The sequence below is a fragment of the Lottia gigantea genome (genome assembly GCF_000327385.1).
Source record: "Lottia gigantea unplaced genomic scaffold LOTGIsca_19, whole genome shotgun sequence".
Classification (NCBI taxonomy): domain Eukaryota; kingdom Metazoa; phylum Mollusca; class Gastropoda; family Lottiidae; genus Lottia; species Lottia gigantea.
In genome coordinates, this window is record NW_008708358.1 from 2,520,333 (window position 1) to 2,539,467 (window position 19,135).

At 36.1% G+C, this 19,135-nt stretch overlaps 1 protein-coding gene across 1 annotated transcript; it reads left to right on the forward strand.

Moving 5' to 3' along the window:
• Positions 1 to 13,070: 13,070 nt before the first annotated feature.
• On the forward strand, positions 13,071 to 14,252 carry LOTGIDRAFT_159197 (hypothetical protein; the record flags this gene model as incomplete). The annotated part of the gene is made up of 4 exons (XM_009052837.1): positions 13,071 to 13,081; positions 13,198 to 13,286; positions 13,489 to 13,650; positions 13,783 to 14,252. 4 exons carry the CDS (start codon positions 13,071 to 13,073, stop codon positions 14,250 to 14,252), a joined length of 732 nt encoding a protein of 243 aa, XP_009051085.1.
• Positions 14,253 to 19,135: the final 4,883 nt, after the last annotated feature.

Consider the following 19,135-nt stretch of genomic DNA (forward strand, 5'->3'; position numbering starts at 1 on the left):
CACTGATACATATACACTTGTTCTGATTTCAATTACAAGTCAATATCTAATTCCATACTCTGTATTCTCTCTTAATTAATCAGCCTGATAGATTATTTGTCATGTCGGGTCAAAGGTCAATCTGATTGTCTATTATCATTAACGGACTATCCAGCTCGCTGCTCTATTAAGACTTAAGGCCCTTTCACACGAGCATCGGAATATTGCGTGTTACAGTTCATAAGTCACATATAAATATAAGGCTTGAATCAGAGTCGTGGTAGTCATCTGTTCCCGACACTCAATTCTAGCATTTTAGAGTTTTTTGATTTCTGCGCCCATACTATTAATACTCCAACTCCACTTAAGATAAACACGGTTTTACCCATAATATTTCAAATTATCTTTTTGTCACTTGTTTAAAGCTTATTCATTCGATTAAACGTGTAAATAAATAGATCAATTTGAAATCGTGATTTCCTCTGCAACCGTTATACTATATTGCCGTATAAAAATACACCTTCTTCGATCCAAGTCCATGTGAAGGAGCCTTGAGTAAGAAAATCGATGAAGACTGTATGTTCTGTAATTGAATTAGGTTCCCATAGGACTCTAACGTCATAATATTTCCTACATAATAGCTTGGTCTTATAAAATTATCATTTTCTTATAACCTTTGATAAGGGGATGCTTTCTCGTGTCACGAGTACCTCATCATTGATCGTACAAATTCGGGAATTGTGTATTACTTGGTGATGAAACGAAATGGTAATAAATTGCTTATGACCGTAAGTTGGTATTGGATCATTTAAAGGCGAATGTATCTTTTCTCATAGATAGCCCAATGTATCATGAGGGGCGGGAACTTGGATTCAACCAGTCAATCGAATTATACATCATTATACCACCGATTGCAGTGAGGTGATCTGTAATGTTTAATTAAGAAAACACAAATATCACGGTTAACCACCTGGAATCCTTTGGTTACAGGTTTTATAAATCCTTTGCTACAGTTCTCTTGACTAACCTATACATCATAATACCACCGATTGCAGTGAGGTGATCTGTAATGTTTAATTAAGAAAAGACAAATATCATCTAAGGACGTTTAACCACCTGGAATCCTTTGGTTACAGGCTTTATAAATTCTTTGCTACAGTTCTCTTGACTGACCTCATCTTCACAATTACAACTGTTGATATCTTCGAAGACTACTTATGCCTAGACTACAATAGCCACTATCTTGTATCGGGCTGTGCAGTGATTTGATTGGATTGTACTACAGCGAATACGGCCAATCATAGCCCTCGATAGAAAGACTGTAAACATTAGGCTATGGCTTTGTGTGCACAGACTTTCTATCGAGGCCTCTGATTGGCTGTATTCGCTAGCGCATAATCCAATCAAAACGCTTCATTTATCAAGTTATAGCGAACTTATTATACTTATACCTTGACTGCAATAAGAAGTTTCTACTACAAGAAAGGTGTCTATTGCAGTCAGGGTATAATAGTGCCAATGTTAAGATAGACTTACCTCTGTATAAAGCTAGGAATGAAATTGGACATATCCTTTCATTCAGCTGATGATCTTTTAACAGTGTTTGTTGCAGCATAATCCTGACATAAATCTCCAGGAATATTGATACTCGGATATCATTTGTGGAAACATGCTTTAACATTACTGAAGACGTATTAAGCCACGAATAGACGAGGTACGGTGTCCGCACACGTTTCTTCTGTTTTCGGAATGCGGAATAATCGATACAAACGAAAAATGAAGAAGTGAACACACGAGGTACGGGTCCGCACACGTTTCTTCTGTTTTCTAATGTATTCTAATGTATTTCTAATCCCGCACCGTTCACCGTACCGCACCTGTGTGTTTTTTAGGTGAAAGTTCAATATCATCCATACCATTTTGCAGCATTTAAATCTGCCTTACGGTTCCGTTACAATTTCTTATAAGAATATGGAATATTGTCACTTCAAGGTTCTTAACTTTCGCACGTGTAGTTATTTCTTATTAGCGATATCATGACAGTATAGTTATAAAGCGTTCAAACAAAGCACAGTGTTTCTGTGGTCTACATATTCTGGGTCCCATAATCTAAACCCTGAAAAATCTGTCATAATATGACCTCTTACTCCCGTCTCCATTCAAACTTGCACAAAGACCCTCTTTTAACCACTTATTCTTCAACTAGTTACTTTTTATTTCAATGTCACGGAATTTTTCTAAATCAAGATCAACCCATATTTACACACAGTTCATTACATTTCATTTCGAGTCTCAATATCACGCTGGTCTTCTATCTTCTATTATCTGAAATACGTCAGCATTACGTCGGCATCGTACAGAAATAGTAATTAAAAGGTTCAATCTCAATTTTAAAAGGAAAAACGTAAGAAATGGTTCCACATCAAAAGTATTTCCTTTCTGGGAAAATGAAAATAGAAAATGTTTTAATTTGGAATATTTCTAATTTGGGATGAAGGAATCTATTTTCAGTTACCCCAGAAACTTCGAACCATAATTCCCATTTCCATAAAACAGATAGAAGTTATTAAACTAAAAAAAAACCTTGAATTATCATAGGTTTGACCGACCCCTGTTTCTAAAGAAACGTTATATAAAAATTGTGGATAATTACAGTGCCATTAAATTAAATTTTAAGTTAATGAAACTCAACATGACACGTGTATGAATTTTGTATCTGATGATTCAAGGATGATTGTCCCGAAATTTCATCAAAAATCAGGTATGCTCATTCTGTTGTAAGAACAGCAAACACGAGTCAATGGGAGAACCGAATGTTAAGAAGAAATGCTCCACTGCATGTCCTGAACATTTTGCCTACTTCACTTTTGTTTGGACAAAGAACATTTACACAAAAGTATGAGACAGAGTGCATTTAAGATCAGTTGATAGTTCAAAGAATGGGTCAATATTGCTGTCTTGGAAAAATTCTTCCAATTGTCCACTGCACATGGCGTTGAACACCCCATCTTTTTAAGTCCAAGCAGGAAAGGATACAGAGGATGTAAAATGCCGTATTATTTCGAGCCCATGTCGTTTTCCTGGACAAATTCTCTTCATTGTACACTGCATGGTGTTATCTAATCAGACAGTGTACAGTACACAAACCCAATCTAGGGAAGTCATAGAAGACTTAAAGTTCCAATTAATTTCATATTATTTCAGCCTCTTCAACGACAGAGAAGTAAGACGTAAAACTCTATGTCATGTCATTTTCTTTCATTTTTATATCTCCGACCCGTTGATAGAATTTGAGTGAATAATATTTACCAGTATTTACTAGTGTAAGTTTTTCACTACTCTTATCGATTTAGCTGTATTTAAACTCACCAGATCTCCAGCGAATTGTCACAAATCAATATCGGTGCTACAGAGACATAGAACTAACTTCACTGCTTTGATACGTCGTCAATAACTAACTCCATTCACAGCCTTCTATCACATGTATTTGAAATCAACAGTTGATAATACCCGGAGTTGTACTAGCACAACTCGATCTGAATATTATTGAGCCATTCGACCAGTTTTTACATGTTTTACAAGTGTATGATTGCAATGTGATTGTGTTCATTATTCTACATGTCAATATTCATCAGGATTCAGTGTATAACATATATTCCGTAACGCTGATGGGATCAACAGAATGTCAAGGAATCATGTGATATGATGTGAATTTTCTGATTGTGCCACAGTTAACATCGTGGTGTCACAAGTCTGAAGACAAGAAGAATATATTGTCGTTAATTCCTAGTCTAAACCAATGTGAAGAGATCATTGCTGACAGACATCCGCGTCGTACTACATCTTACATTATTCAATAAATTCAACGATCTAGGCAGAATAGGAATAAAACAAACTTGTGTCGAGCGAAGGTGGAATAATTTTAACCAGATATTCGTGTATATTAGTCGCTTCTTCGAGTCTCAGACAGAAAGGCTGTGATTCGCTTTACGAATAGTATCATTGGAATAACTATTGGCTTCGTCGCATTGTGATTTCAGTAACTGTGGTGAACATGGATTATACGCCAACGGAGTATATCCCCTTTTAGAATCTAATGAACGTTTTTCTGGAATGAGTTTTTGGATTATTCCTCCTTGATAGTGATATTTTGTGTTTTAAAGATGGATTATCGTCATTGTGGTGTGGATTAAATCATTTCCGCTGCTAATATGAGGGACAGGACATCCTCTAGCGGCTCGGGTAAGGGGGTCAAGAAACGCCAGACGTCTTCAGTGGTTATTGAGGATCACGACAGCGACGCCTCACTGGTAAGTCAGGGTTATCTTCCCTTTTCTCTATTTTATTTTACGTACCTTATACATTGAACGCTCCCCTCATCTCCAAGCCTCCCCCTTTCCCCTTTGTCAATTCTGTGGCCATTTCCAATAATTAATAGAAGCGCCACTGCCAACTAAGAAATCATCTTGATAGGCAATCATCGTAATAACATGAATTTAGATTATACATTTCTACAATTTTCTCCAAATCGAATCAGTAATTTAAGAAGTTCCACGGATTACATCTTTTGAAGTCCTACCTCAAGCCCTCCTGAGAACTAACCACTCTCAACTTCCTGAAATGGATCATATTTGTCTATAAAAGTGAGTAGTTCAGGAATTTCAAATTCATGATACCACACCTCCCTTTCCAGACATTGTATTCGATGTAACACTGGAACTCCTTCCGCCAACTCATTTTCCATACAGAGCCGATTCATTTGAAATATTGTTTACATCAATTACGTCCAGCAGCAACTCATTGGGTTTGAACACTGAAGCTCAACATTGCCATGTCCTGAAAATGGTGCCATGTCCAATTTGATTGTCACAGAATAAACCTACAGCAATATACCATCAGAGGATCTTGGAATATTGACTAGTCAAGCTTTTCTGGATACCCCACCAGAGTTATTGTGGTAGTGGAGCTTAAACTTAGATATTAAAGTGCAACTTGTGCAGATTCCAGCTCGAAGGCATCAGAACAAAGAAATGAAAAACATGATAATGTGTAGGTTGTAGGTCTGGTTGTTCTCATAAAGCAAATATCTGTTTTTTACCACAAAAACACAAATTAATTTCACAAAAAACCTTACTTTTTACATTGTATGAGGCTGTATTATATATGCAGTTAAAGGCATATAGGTCGTCTAAATTATAGCTTTACCTACAGATGTATTCGTGTGTATAGTGTACACTTATAGATTCTATTTGTTATAAATTAGATCGGCGTATAGCTTCTGTGATTCCTGTAATTCCAGAACAAACTTGGTGATTCCACATATATCATTCTAGCCACGGATTTAAATATACCTCTGGGTAAAATTAGGCGTATCGGTACAGTCAAACTTTTAACAACATCAACTTTATTTTGTCTGGAATGTTCTTGTTACTATTTTCAGACAAACAACAAGCAATGCATTGTGGGATGGGTATATTTTCACAGGAAGCTTTGACAAGGCCACGTCCAGGATTGCAAAACTGTTAGTGGTGGAATTATAATCTCCACATCACCAAGAAGTAATGCATATATTTCACAGTTTGCTATAACAGGAAGTTACTGGGGAGGAATCAATGGCAAGGTCATGGCCTTCAATGCTGTTCAACTGCATGTGAATTGCTTCATTATAGTTTTTAGACAAACAAGAAGTAATGCATTGTGGGTATCCTATATTTCTTAGTCCTCGTTAACCGGAAGTCAGTGGCTATGATGAGTGGGGTCCTGAGGACCTAAGTGGGTTCGGGCCCCTACCCAAGAATATGGTATGATCCTGTATTTGTTCCAGGGAGTGGGGGTCCCTTAGTCCCTGTGGTAGTTGAGCCACTGCCGAAAGTTACCATGACATTCAAGTTCAAATCTGGGGACTTTTCACGGTTAATCAGTAACCGGAAGTAGGTGGCGAGTAGGCGGAAACTCAGCTTCTACTATCGACTTCTGCTCGACTGAACAAAAAACCTGATAGATTCTCTACTTCCAAATAATTCAGTCGACCATTGATTGCTTCATCAAACAGCTACCAGTTATTGCGTTTTGATTTACTCTCACTGCATCAGTAACGAGTCGTTTTGTAATAAAATCATCCAGTTAGCGTTAAAAGTTATGAGGAAACGAAGCCGAGTTGATACATCTTGTCTCAGACCTCATAATGGAATCATCTGAAGAATTTGCGTTTTCAGCTTCTCAAAGCAATATAGTATAGAGGATATTTTGAAAAATAGCTTATGATAAAATAAGTTCGAAAATCAGAATTTTATTCTATCTTAAAACAAAGTGAAGACCACGAAACAAGGATTACTCCCTCTAATGTTATTAACGGAAAAACCAAAACATATTTCATAATATTAAAAAATAAATATTAATACGGTTGAACACTGGGGATAGTCACAATTGTGAATGAAGCTGCCAAACACCCCAATATGCTTCAGCTTTCGCATAGGCGTAGGGGATTGACTGTTTTTGTGGATATCTGCGCGATTGCAATGTTTATGTCTCGCCATGTTTGTGGTCTCGAAAACATATTGAATGTCATCAACTCTTTTTCTTATGGTCAAATGGTACAAAACACATAGGTATATAATGGGTATCTTATTGTATACTCCAATCCACATAACAACTACTACGACTACCCAATCTGTGATATCAGCATCTCCACTTGAAGCGAACGTTAACTTGATACTACCAAAAACTATCTTGTTTACAGCATCGTCTGCATTACCGACAGCAATTCGAAGCGAACGTTAACCTGTCATCTATCAACCAACCGTATGTAGACTCGGCATCGGCATCTCAAGTGTAAAGATCTAGAGTTTGAAAGAAACCAGTGTAGTGTATACAGTAGAAACATGTTACTACATATCGTCTGTCTTATAAATCAATAACACAATTTTATATTCTTGTCTTTATCAACTAAACTGACAAAACAAATCTTTTACTTGATTGCAATGATGTTCGTTACTTTCCGTCTTTGTTCGGAATATATCGTTGATTTCCGTTAATTTCCGGTTGATTCCGTTAATATCACAGACTATTGAATATATATTCTTGTCTTTATCAATTAAACTGACAAAAGAAATCTTGTACTTGATTGGAATGCTGTTCGTTACTTTCCGTTTATATTCGGAATATTTCGTTGATCTCCGTAATTTTTCCTATCCATTCTCTTGATATCGTAGACAATTCAATAGATTAATTGAAGATATTTTTTATTTTTAGCAAACAATCTGACAAAACAAATCTTTTACTTGATTGGAATGATGTTCGACACTTTCTGTTTATATTCGAAAGATTTCGTTGATTTCCGTTCGGTTCCGATAATATCGTACTCAATTCATTAGATTGATTGAATATATTTTTGTAAACGTAACTGACAAAACAACTCTGTTCCCTGATAAGAATGATGATCGTTACTTTCAATCTTTATTCGGAATATTTCGTTGATTTTTGTTAATTTCCGATTGAATTCGTTAATATCGTAGACAATCCTATTGATGTTCACTAACAGTATTCGCCATTTTTCGTCAGTTTACGTAAGGTTTCGTCTTTTGACACATTCTTCGAAATTTATTTACTTACTCATAACAAATTGTCTGGAAGAGAAAGAAAAAATAGGTCAGATCTGTAAAATGTCATATTAAAAACATGTCTGGTTTGTTTGTATCATTATGTATATAATAACATAATATATTGACTTTCTTTTCAAATTAAACACATAGCCTGGTAGTTGTCAATTTATTTTCAATGAGGAAGTACTGGACGATGAAGCAATACAGTGTCATTAAAGGAACACTAACACTTAAATTACAAATAAAATTGAGATTCTCGAACAAGACCTTTAAAAGAATATACAATGTGTATTCATCAGTGTACTTGTCTTTTGCCATCACTATACCTTTAATCCCTTTATCAGGGGTTTCTTTTGTATTTTCATGAAACCAGTACATTATAATCTTATATACCATTAAAGGGATTGTTAAGATGTTTTGTTGGCTTTTTATGTGAATTGATGACCTATGTAGCTTCTATTGCAAATCTTGTATAAACTAATTTCAGCAATTCCGACATGACACATCCGGATATACCTTATAAATCATAAATCATAAATCATGAGTATTTGTGGTATTTTCACCCAAAAAGATTAAAAAGGTACATGACAAACAAACACTGTTTATTCTGCATTTTTGCGTTCCTAAAATGGAATAGACTGGGGTTGTACAGGTTAATAAAGGTAAGCAATGCTGTGTAGTGAAGGAACTATTGTTAGGCACCGGCTGGGTGGAGGCATATGCCCCCCCCCCCCCCTTTTAGAAAAGTCTACCTTTTTATGTATGTCAGAGTGCACCAAATCAATTCATTTTTCTAAAATTGTCTTGAGAGAACTCTCTAAGACGCTTTCGACTATGACGTCACCACAGAGTAGCCAAAATTTGAATTAAGCCTCAACAGTTGTCCCCCCATTGAGTAGGTAGGTAGATGACAAGTTAACGTTCGCTTCCAGCGGGTGCTGATATCGCAAACTAGGTAGTTGTTGGTTGTCGTAGTAGTTGGTAGTTGGATTGGATCAAATTGGATGATTCGGTGTTGTTGGTTTGGTTGTTGATTCTTCGTTAGATCTGGTCGGGTCGACTGACATGGCGGTGAAACTCGGCCCTGGATGGTGTGGCGTGAGTTACTCGGTCTCCTTCATTCTTCCAAACTCGTTCTGATCATGGTATTTCTTGTTGATTGGTAGTCGAATGGTAGTCGTTGGTTTGGTTTGGTTAGATTATCTGTTATCCCATTGAGTTAGTCTGAGCCCTATTTATACCCCCAGTCTCGGAAGGCTGGCGTCACCACTGTTGCTAGGACAATTGCATTGGCCTTTCTTCTCTGGATGGCTAGTTTTAAGGAGATTGTAAGGTGCGCGGCCATAAGAACACGTTCCAAGGTTTACCATAAAAGTTCATGTATACTGTAGATTATTTGAAAATGTGCCATCTTGCGCAACCGGGTGAACCGACATCAGACCATTACTTCATCTGTCCTCGAGACGCTGCTTAATACCATTTAATACTGAAAAGATCAGCCTGTAACTTCCTACTTCTTAAAACGAGATTACCTACTTCAATCGCCATCTTTCTTTACCCTAATATCTGTCAGACGTTGTTATTGACGAATCGAATTTGTCAGTAGCCGCGATCCTATTAGCACCGACATTAATGTTTTACATGGTCAATGCCCGATTGTATAAGAGTTTAAGATTAGCTCGGACATTTTCAGCCATGACAGTTGACACGTGTACTGGTAATTCCTATCAAGTCAGTGATCGCCTTTTCACTACCGAGCAACAATCTTTGGTTGAACTTTCATGGCCTTTCACATAAAGTATTCGTAAAATCAATCAAATTATCGTTTTGCTAATTAGTTTTATCTTATTTGTACAGCATAAAGTTAACTGGTAATTAATCGTGTCATCGACTTTTCACTACCGAACAACAACCCTTTGTTGCATTTTACTGTCGTGGCTTGAAACTCTCTATGTTCGAACAGAATAACAGTTACAACTTACTGCATGGAAGAAAATATTAGCTGTATAAATTGTTAAACCGAATAATTGATTATGTTTTAAGTCAATGAACAAAAAGAAGCGAATTCCTCACATGTCAGTCGTGTGATGACTTTACACTACCGAACAACAACTCTTGGTGTGCTTTATTGTCTTGGATTGAAAAAGTTTGATTTCACAAAATTGTCCTTTGCACAACGTCAACAAAAAACGAAAGAAATCAGAAGGTTGTATATCATTTTAATCAACCTAATTGATTAGCAAACATTTTACAGTTTTCATTAAAGTTTGAAATCTGGGTTCCGTATCTTTTGTTATCTTTTTTCCTCTGGGCAATGAAATATATGGAATAAAAATAGGACCTGTGCTAAAATTAGTTTTCGAATTAACAGATCATGGAGCGATTCCATTAACACTGTAAAACGTTTTTCATATATATGAATGAAAATGGTGTTGAAGTTAACACCGTCGGATGGCTATATATAGATAACCATAAAATATGGTTTCTATTATAAATGGAAAAATAGCCTGACAAAGTCTCAGAAAAAATGTGAAGGACAAAATTTGATTTGTTAACAGCTTTCACACATATCGATACGTTCTATTAGCCGCCATCTTGGTTTCCAATATTAAACGACCTTCACCTTGTAATGAATACAGTTCGATATTTTTACGCCAATATAAAAGATTATTAGACTAAGAGATGGAACAATTTGATTTTTAGCCAATCCCTGAGGACATTCAGTATAAATTAAATTCCTTAACACTAATACGGTACACCGATATGAGAATATTTGCTCGTGAAACTCGTCTATGATCCATATTTGGCTGTCATTAGGGAGACGTAGTTATATAAATTCCAACAAAACAGATTATACAACCACGTATTTAGCTATCTGCATGAGTAGATAAATATGATACATTTACTAGTCCAACAAATCTTAAAGATCTTTACAGTCCTGAAAAGATGTTTCCGGATGTTATCGATGGAAGGAAGCGGAAATAATGGAGTGTGAGATGGCCATCTCCATCGTTTAAATCAGGTTTAGCTATTTTGAAGAAGAAAATGAACTGATACCCTCTACCCTCGAAGATATATTCCTACATCAACAATGTGAGTACATAAGTCATAGCGTTATGGACGTAGCGGTAAAGGTGAAGCGTTATGGGTGAAGCATTCAGAACGTAGCGTTATTGACGTAGCCTTATGGGTGAATCATTATGAACGTAACGTTATGGACGTAGTGTTATGGACGTAGCGTTATAGGCACCATAGTGTTATGAACGTGCCATTATGAACGTAGCATTATGGATGCAGGCTATGGACGTAGCGTTATAAGCACTGCATTATAGACGTATCATTACGGATGTAGCGTTATAGACGTAGCGTTATGAATGAAGTGAACCAAACGAAGCGTTATGAACGTAACGAAAAAAGGCAGCTGTTACTATGTGATATGATATTTTCTGAGTTGAATTATTTATAACTGTCTTCTAACATAAAACTCAGAACTTCAATAAAAATGTCATTTATAAGTGTGTCAGAGACGTTATAACAATTTCCATCTTTGGCGATTGAACCAATAATGATTTTAATTTCAAAGTTCAGACAATGGCGGTTATTTGACCTGATGAAAATATGTAGGCTACAAAACTTCATCAGTATAAGTTTCCATTTTTCCGCTTTTGTAATGAATGGTATACAGAATTCACCTCAAATTTTGCTTCAGAAAAAAACAAACCGACTATTACATACGTAAACCGTTTTCTTAGCCGTTTGACTGAAAGTCCACCTAATAATAGTTTTTCGTTTTTTGTGTTTGTATAGTTCGTTCGATAACTGAATGATAATTAATCTTGAATATGAATACCACGTTTTAATGGAACATTTGCCGTTGTACTTCTACTCTCTGAATTCGTCCATCAATTCAGCATCCATTTGAGAGAGTTCACATAGCGTGTGATGCTTATTTAGCCAATACCTAACCCCAGCCAACCTATATATCAATATAGCAACCGTTCATTTACTAACTAATGATATATCTTGTACGTGTATATCATTTTTGAGTGTAATATGCCAGAAATAAACACCTATTTTACAGAATTCCCACTGTTACGGAAACACGGATCGATAAATTGAACGCCGACAATTCTATGTTCTATTATTGTTCTGTTCAAAACACAATGCTGTCATTTCTAATTGTAAAATACATTTATTTGCTTCTTCCGTTATTTCGCTTTAACGCAATAATGACTTTTTAACGTAGAAACATAGATAAATGTTTAAAATACAATTCATCAATTAGGGTTTTGTGTAGATTACCATCAATTCTGCTGTGGAAAATTTTCGCACGTTTTATAATTACCTTTCTGTTCTGTAATTTTTAAGGTATTTCGCAACCACAATTAGAAAGTTATTTGCAAGTATATTGCATTGGATAGAGAGATTTTTCTCTTGCCATGACACTTGGGGGCTTGTTTCATTAAATCTTAACTAAGATATATTCAACATTTTAAGAAACAAGATAATCCAAAGACTTTTTAGCTGAATTTCAAGTCTGTATCTTAAGAATTTTGCGAAGTAATATCGGCATTTAGGCATGATATCTTATTATGACGTTACAAGTATAATAACGTCACACTCGCAGATTTTACTTTTCAAAGTGAAAGTCACGCTGCTAGTCTTCAGAGAAAAATCACTGAAATTTTAGCAATTTCAACATATTCTGAAAGAAAAAGATGACTATTCTGTAAGTATTTTTTATTCTTAATCTTCCCCCCAAACCATCGGTGTTGTAATTGCAAACGAAAACCAACATGGGGTGATTTCAGTTATGACTCTGTCCTTCACTTTCAGATACTATTATTAGACCAGTGCATCTGAAACAACATCTGAAAAGAATGGTCGATTTGTTGATCTTGAAAATTCTTTTAAAAATTGAATTGAAGATATAACATTGACCTAGCCTTAAGAAGGGGTACAGACCATACATCAAGCGTACAGAATGTAAAAAAAACAAAAAAAACAATGCGATTGATATCCTTTCTCAAATTACAAATAGGATGCTATATTCTCAATTCATCCCAATACATAATCAGAGTGAATCAAAGCTAATGCACAATATTGAAGTAAATTGAAACTTTTATTCCGGCCAAACGGGCCTAAATTCCAGATATATTTTCAAAAACCACGTATAGTATCAAGCTTGCGTCTATTCTAATCCGTCGTTAGGGTTAATGCGTCTTTTTGATAATAAGAATGACACGTTTTTCATTTCTTATTTGGACAAAATGAGTTACTTTTCGTAGAAAGATGGACTTGGACGATCTTGGGGTTTCCTTGGGGAAATCCACTGTGTCCTGTTCACTTATATCTATTATGACGTCATAATGAACCTAACGTCAAATCGGACTAAAAGTCATTAGCTTTTGGATTTTCAAAGTGAAAAGAAGCGTTTTAACACTGCTCTGAAATATTTTACAAGTTATATTTCTGTGTGGCAGATAAACAATGGCGATCATGTAAGTAAATCAACAGCACTGCCATTCCCAGACATCGTTATTTCATTCTTAAAATCATCAATGGAAGAATTCTTGATTTAAGTTTGAAATTTAATGTTTCTATTTGTAATTTTCAGATTACCAGTTATAAGCTACGTAGTGGATGAGATCTTATTGGAGTTTCTATCAAAGAGCCAATATGGAGACCAACTCTCCGCTAGTAATGGTACGTGTAAATTTTATGGTTAAATTTTTAAAATATCAGTAACCGATTTAGTAACAATATTTTGTTTCTGCGTCTGCTGGTCAAACTTTGGTATTAGTTACCGATTATCCACTTTGAAGGTTGGAAAGAAACTTATTTTCGCAATAAAAGATTTTGTCAATCATACTATTGTAGTAAACAATAAAATATTTTATCTTTTCAGATCTTGGTGCAAACCAAAACAATAACAACAACAACAAAGACGACAATAACAACAACAAGAAATCCTCCCAGGATGAGTTTAAAGAAGATGTATTCAACTGGGCTGATGAACCATGGACTCCCTGTGATGATGTTGAGGTTCCTGACTGGGCCAAGATGGAAGGTAGGTCCAGTTATATGGAATTTTGCCATCCCCCCCCCCCCCTCCTCACCTTGAAATTCAGCCAAACGGATTCGATCTCAAGAAACTTACATTTAATTAAAGGTTTCTTAAATTACCTTTATTTTTTTTCAGATCTGACGACTGACGACTTCCAATCGGAGTTGATATGGGCAGAGGACCCATGGACCCAGGTACCACTCGTTGGTCTTCCATCTTGGATGTTGCTTCCAGGGATCGACTACCCTGTAGAAACAGAAGAACCCGTGGTATATACTCCAGACAATGGCGAAGATGATGCTGCATTTTTAGCATCTGGTATAGATATTGCCAACTGGAGTGACGAACCTTATTTCCAGTCACCTCTAGATGTGCCAATTTGGGCCCTGCTCCCCGGTATTGACTATCCAGTTCGTCATGGATATAACAGCCCCTACTGGACGTATAAATTGAACCAATACAACAGTTCAAGACGAGAGTTTGGAAAGAAAATGTTTGCCAGACAATTACCAACGTTAAGAGAGGAACGGATTTTGTATAACAACAATGGACAGTCCAAGCTGTGTGTACCTGGAAATTTTCAGAGAAGAAATCACAGATTTTAAAAAACTTTTACTATATTTATCATTTTACATTTGGTCAAAAGTAGTCCAATTTTGAAACTATTTTGGAACATTGTCTTTCACGTTATACAGTATATTTATATCATACATTTAACAGAAGCTATCATGTTTATCTTTTGAATGTTTATATTATTCTATTTTGGGGTAATATATTAAAATATATTTATATTGGCATACATACTAATTGTTGTTTTTATCCAACACTTTGACACAAAACACAACTTGCCTAATTCGCATCTGAACTACATACAAATGAGGACAGAATGGGTTTGTGTGGATTTCAGGATGATAATGGCGAAGGATGGCTTATTCATTTATTACAATACCCACACTTGAGCAACTGAGGGTGCTCCCTATTTCACTATATATGCACAAAAGAATGACAATTTTACATATACAGAGGTCATAAAGATCTTTGGAAAACTTTGTGGAAACTTTTCAATACAATTTCCAAATTCGAAATCCCAGCACGCTTCTGATTCGATTTTATTATGACCAATCCCCAACAATCCAAATCTCATCCTGTCAAAATTCTTATGTGTTGTTTCATAATAACCAATTTGAGAAAATTCGATCTGGAGTAAACATAATGAATGAAATGATGGTTCTCCAAATACAATAAGCCGTGAAAAGGGATAATTCTTTTGTGCTTTATCATTAACTTGTCAGGGAGACCAATCGAACGCACGTCATCTGAACTAAATTTAGCGACAATGTGAGTGAGAGAGACTGACCGTCGTCTTTAATGATGAGATAAAAATAATTCTTCCAGAGCTAAATAGTGTTATTATAATCTCTCTATGCAAATACAACACCAGAATATAATTGTCACATATTTGTTGGCCTTTTATTGAAGGAAGTAGACGACTATAATTTTAACAAGATCTTGAACGAATCGGTTATATAATGTCCTTTAGTTCTATCGCTGTTCAATTAGAACATTTGAATCCCATTAGTTCATCTGCCAGTCCCGAGGCCAATGTTATTCTCCATTGGAGATTTTTGCAAAGACGTTCTAGAGCTTGAAGTTACTTATATAAGCAGTATCGGAAATGACATATCGAGTGATGCATTATGGTCTCATTTCCTTATTTCGTCATGCTCATACCTGCAGAAAAGTTACAAATTTCCGCCTGTAGGCTTTACATCGAATCGCATGCTCTTATACTTGCTACAAGAATGTCTGTCAAGAATAGCTGCAAGCCAGACAATAACATTCGACCATTCCAGCAATATTTAAGTCCAATAATTTCATATTGAATATGGTTTAAGCAGGTAAATTGTCATACTCGCACTGCCAGTGACAGGATACAGGATCAGAGCCAACTCCGTTTGTTTGATCCACGTAATGGACAGTCGTTTGCACCAAAGATTTTGAGAACTGAGGGTCGTCTGTAAAGTACAATGAACCTTTAGCCGGTCGATTCGTAGATAACAAGTGAACGTCCGCTTGCAGCTAACTGATATCGTAGACCAGGTAGTTGTTGTCGCATGGCAGGTTAAGGTCCTTTTCCAGCTAATGTACTTTAAGTTTATCGTATTCGCCTCGTGGTTTATGGAATGTACCATCATGAATTTATCGATATCATGTCAATGACGATCATGTCATTACGTTCACGTCATTCATTCATTAAGTCTCTTTCATCTTTCTTAATGACTAGATTGATGACGTCATACAAACCAATAGACCATACCTTCGTTGCAATTAATTAACTCAGCCTTTAGATTTTAATATCGTTAATTGAAAATTAAACGGAAACGTAAACATTGTGCACGGTTTCTGTTTGATTTCATGAATGCTGCTATCTTCCGCTTTTTGTTGCATTAAATAACAGTAAATGTCAATGCTGTATCAATTGGAACCCTCCAAAATCAAATGTATGAAGAAACGGCTTGTGCCATCTGCCCAAGACCGCATCACATCGCTACAAGCAATCAGCAAGCTTTTGATGTCAATGTCACACATTGCTCTCACATACCTTCATCACCTTTTTAATGGCTATCAACCTGCCACGCTTTACTCATACCTTTTTCACCGGATCAAATTATAATATAAAAGATGATACCCCATCACTAACAGCAATAAGGAAACTTTTGATGCCACTGCTAGAGTTTCTAACAAACCTTCAGCCACTCTTGCATACCTTCATCACCTTTTTAATGCCTATCATCTCCTCCCCACTCATCCCACCTCCAAAAATAAAAAGCCGCTCTTACACTTCTCGATCATATATAATCCAGACCATATTATTCCAACACTACTATCTAAAATGACTGATGACACGATCAGGACAATGCCATCCAACTCCCCCGCTACACCTATCCTCCACGCCTCCTGTATTTCTTTCCATAATATTATACCCAATTCCATATTCCGTGAATGGCATGAGTGAATGGAATCTATATCGGTTATGCCGAAACAAGCCTGTTAATTAAAGATCATTCTCGTCTAATTTGGAGTCCTCCTCCAAGGCAAGTCATGGAACTGGGTCAATGACGTCAGAAGCAAGAAATCGGCTTACTAAAGAACCTTTCTAAAGCAACGCGGAAATCAAACGCGAGATTGTATTCCTTTATAGCCAGTGGGTTCAAGTCTGACCAGTAAAGAAAATAAAAGAATACCAAGAGAATATTGAGTTTAAATTGTTTGATAATACGGGCTTGATCTTACGACGTATTGTGGATGTCAATTCTGTCATTTTCTTGTTGAATACGTTTGTGGTGAATTTCGTGCATTCTGGTAGAAAATCGGGCAACGTCAAACTATCTAGTGCATTTATTCAGAGACATGTTCATTGTTGTACTTTTATGCACTTAATGAAACAGTCAGATTCAATTCAAAACCTTGTGATGAATTTATTCGAGACAAGTATTATTTTTCCTCACAGATTTTATACAAATATAAAACTACGACCTGAAAGTTGTTATTCAATTGCCCTGTCCATATATCGATGTCATTCTCAAGGACGATTCTAATAATAATGTCAATGACGTCATGATCTGGCCTGTGGTATTAGTCTATTTATAGAATCGCTGCTTCTATACTACATGATGGTAATAAATTGATTAGATTTTTTATCCTGAAATATTGCTGTGATTTTTTCAAGAGTTTTTCTTGCTTGTGTAGTCCAAGTCTCTGACTTTATATTTTACTCCTGGTTTTTATGCAATATAGTCATCTGATAAGTCCAAGTCTTTGACTTTATATTTTACTCCTGGTGTTTATGCAATATAGTCATCTGATAAGTCCAAGTCTTTGACTTTATATTTTACTCCTGGTGTTTATGCAATATAGTCATCTGATAAGTCCAAGTCTTTGACTTTATATTTTACTCCTGGTTTTTATGCAATATAGTCATCTGATAAGTCCAAGTCTTTGACTTTATATTTGGTTTTGATTCTGTTAGTCATATAGTACAAAAGTTATGTTACTGATAAATAATTTAATAAGTTGTTTGAATTGCATAACTAATCATTAGGATTATTTCCACGATGATCCCCGACCACCAACATCATACAACTGCAAGCTTTTTCAGCCTTGCCTATTCTGCCAGAGTCGCGAAACAGCCTAACCCTTGTTTTCAGTGTCGGAATCCCTGACCAGTATTATTAACTACTGTAGATTTGTCCATCCAAAGCATTTACCATCTCTTTGTCATCATCTCCGACCTGCATCATCAAACGAAAAACCAAATTGAAAGTTATCGGATTAGACTTGAAGGTCTGATGATGACGAAATTTACGCTGTATTTGAAGATTTCCCATGTCAACTTTTCCATGTTAGCCCCAACTTCAAACACCAGATTGAAAGCTCCCCGGACCAGAGCTCATGAAGGCTACAGATTATGACCCACTTGCATCACTGCCTGGATAGCAAGCTTTCCGGACTAGGGCACGATGTAAAGATGATGACGTACTTCACACTGTACGGCTAGAAACAGTGAAAAGGAAGCCCTCAATTCTTTTATTGTTAATATATGTCATTATTATCAAACTACACAGTATAGTCGTGTTGCCGAGAGAAAACGTGTTTAGCTTCCATCTACAATCAACCGTTGCTAAGGAAGCAATTTCAAGACGTGTTTTCACAATTACATGTATTATCTTTATGTACTTTTTGCTTGCCTTACATTTTCTTTTTGACTCAGTTTTTTATATTAAAGACAAACATAGAACACGTTTTTCATGTACTGGCATTGTACTGGGAAACACTGCATCGTTTCAGCTGAAAAGTCAATTTCAAGTGCACGTTTTTGCTATAGGCTTGGACCTATGATTCCAATGATTGCCTTGAGGCCTTCGTCCATAGTTGATATCTACGACTTATATCTTTCAGGCCTGTGTGAATTATCTGGAACATACATGGGACTTAAAATTGAGGGGATGCTACACAGGAGACTTGTATATTCCTACTTCTGGTCTTCTACCCTTGCTAAAGGAAGATGTCTTTCCCACTGTTCTTGAAAAGTTGACAATGGGGTCAATCAGGGAGAGATCAATGCTAAGGTTTGGCCAGGAGCATCTGGTATACAGGATCCTCCTTATAACCTTGTCATCAAAGTATGGTCGTTTCTTTCTGACCAGTGAATGAAACCACATAACTTCTGTGTCCACCATAATTTGTTATTTGTACAATGAATTATTTTTATGGTTTGACTGATTAGCACTCTGGGTTGAACTTTTCATCTCTTCAGAGTGTTCACATACATAATAATGTTTCTTTTGATACCAATCCTACACAAAACATCCTCCTCGGCTCTTATTTGACGCAATTTCCAGGAAAATTTCCACTCGATCTGCGTCTAATAATGAATTAAAAGCATGTGCTTTATGGTTAGAAATAATTCAAAGATCATAAGAACGTT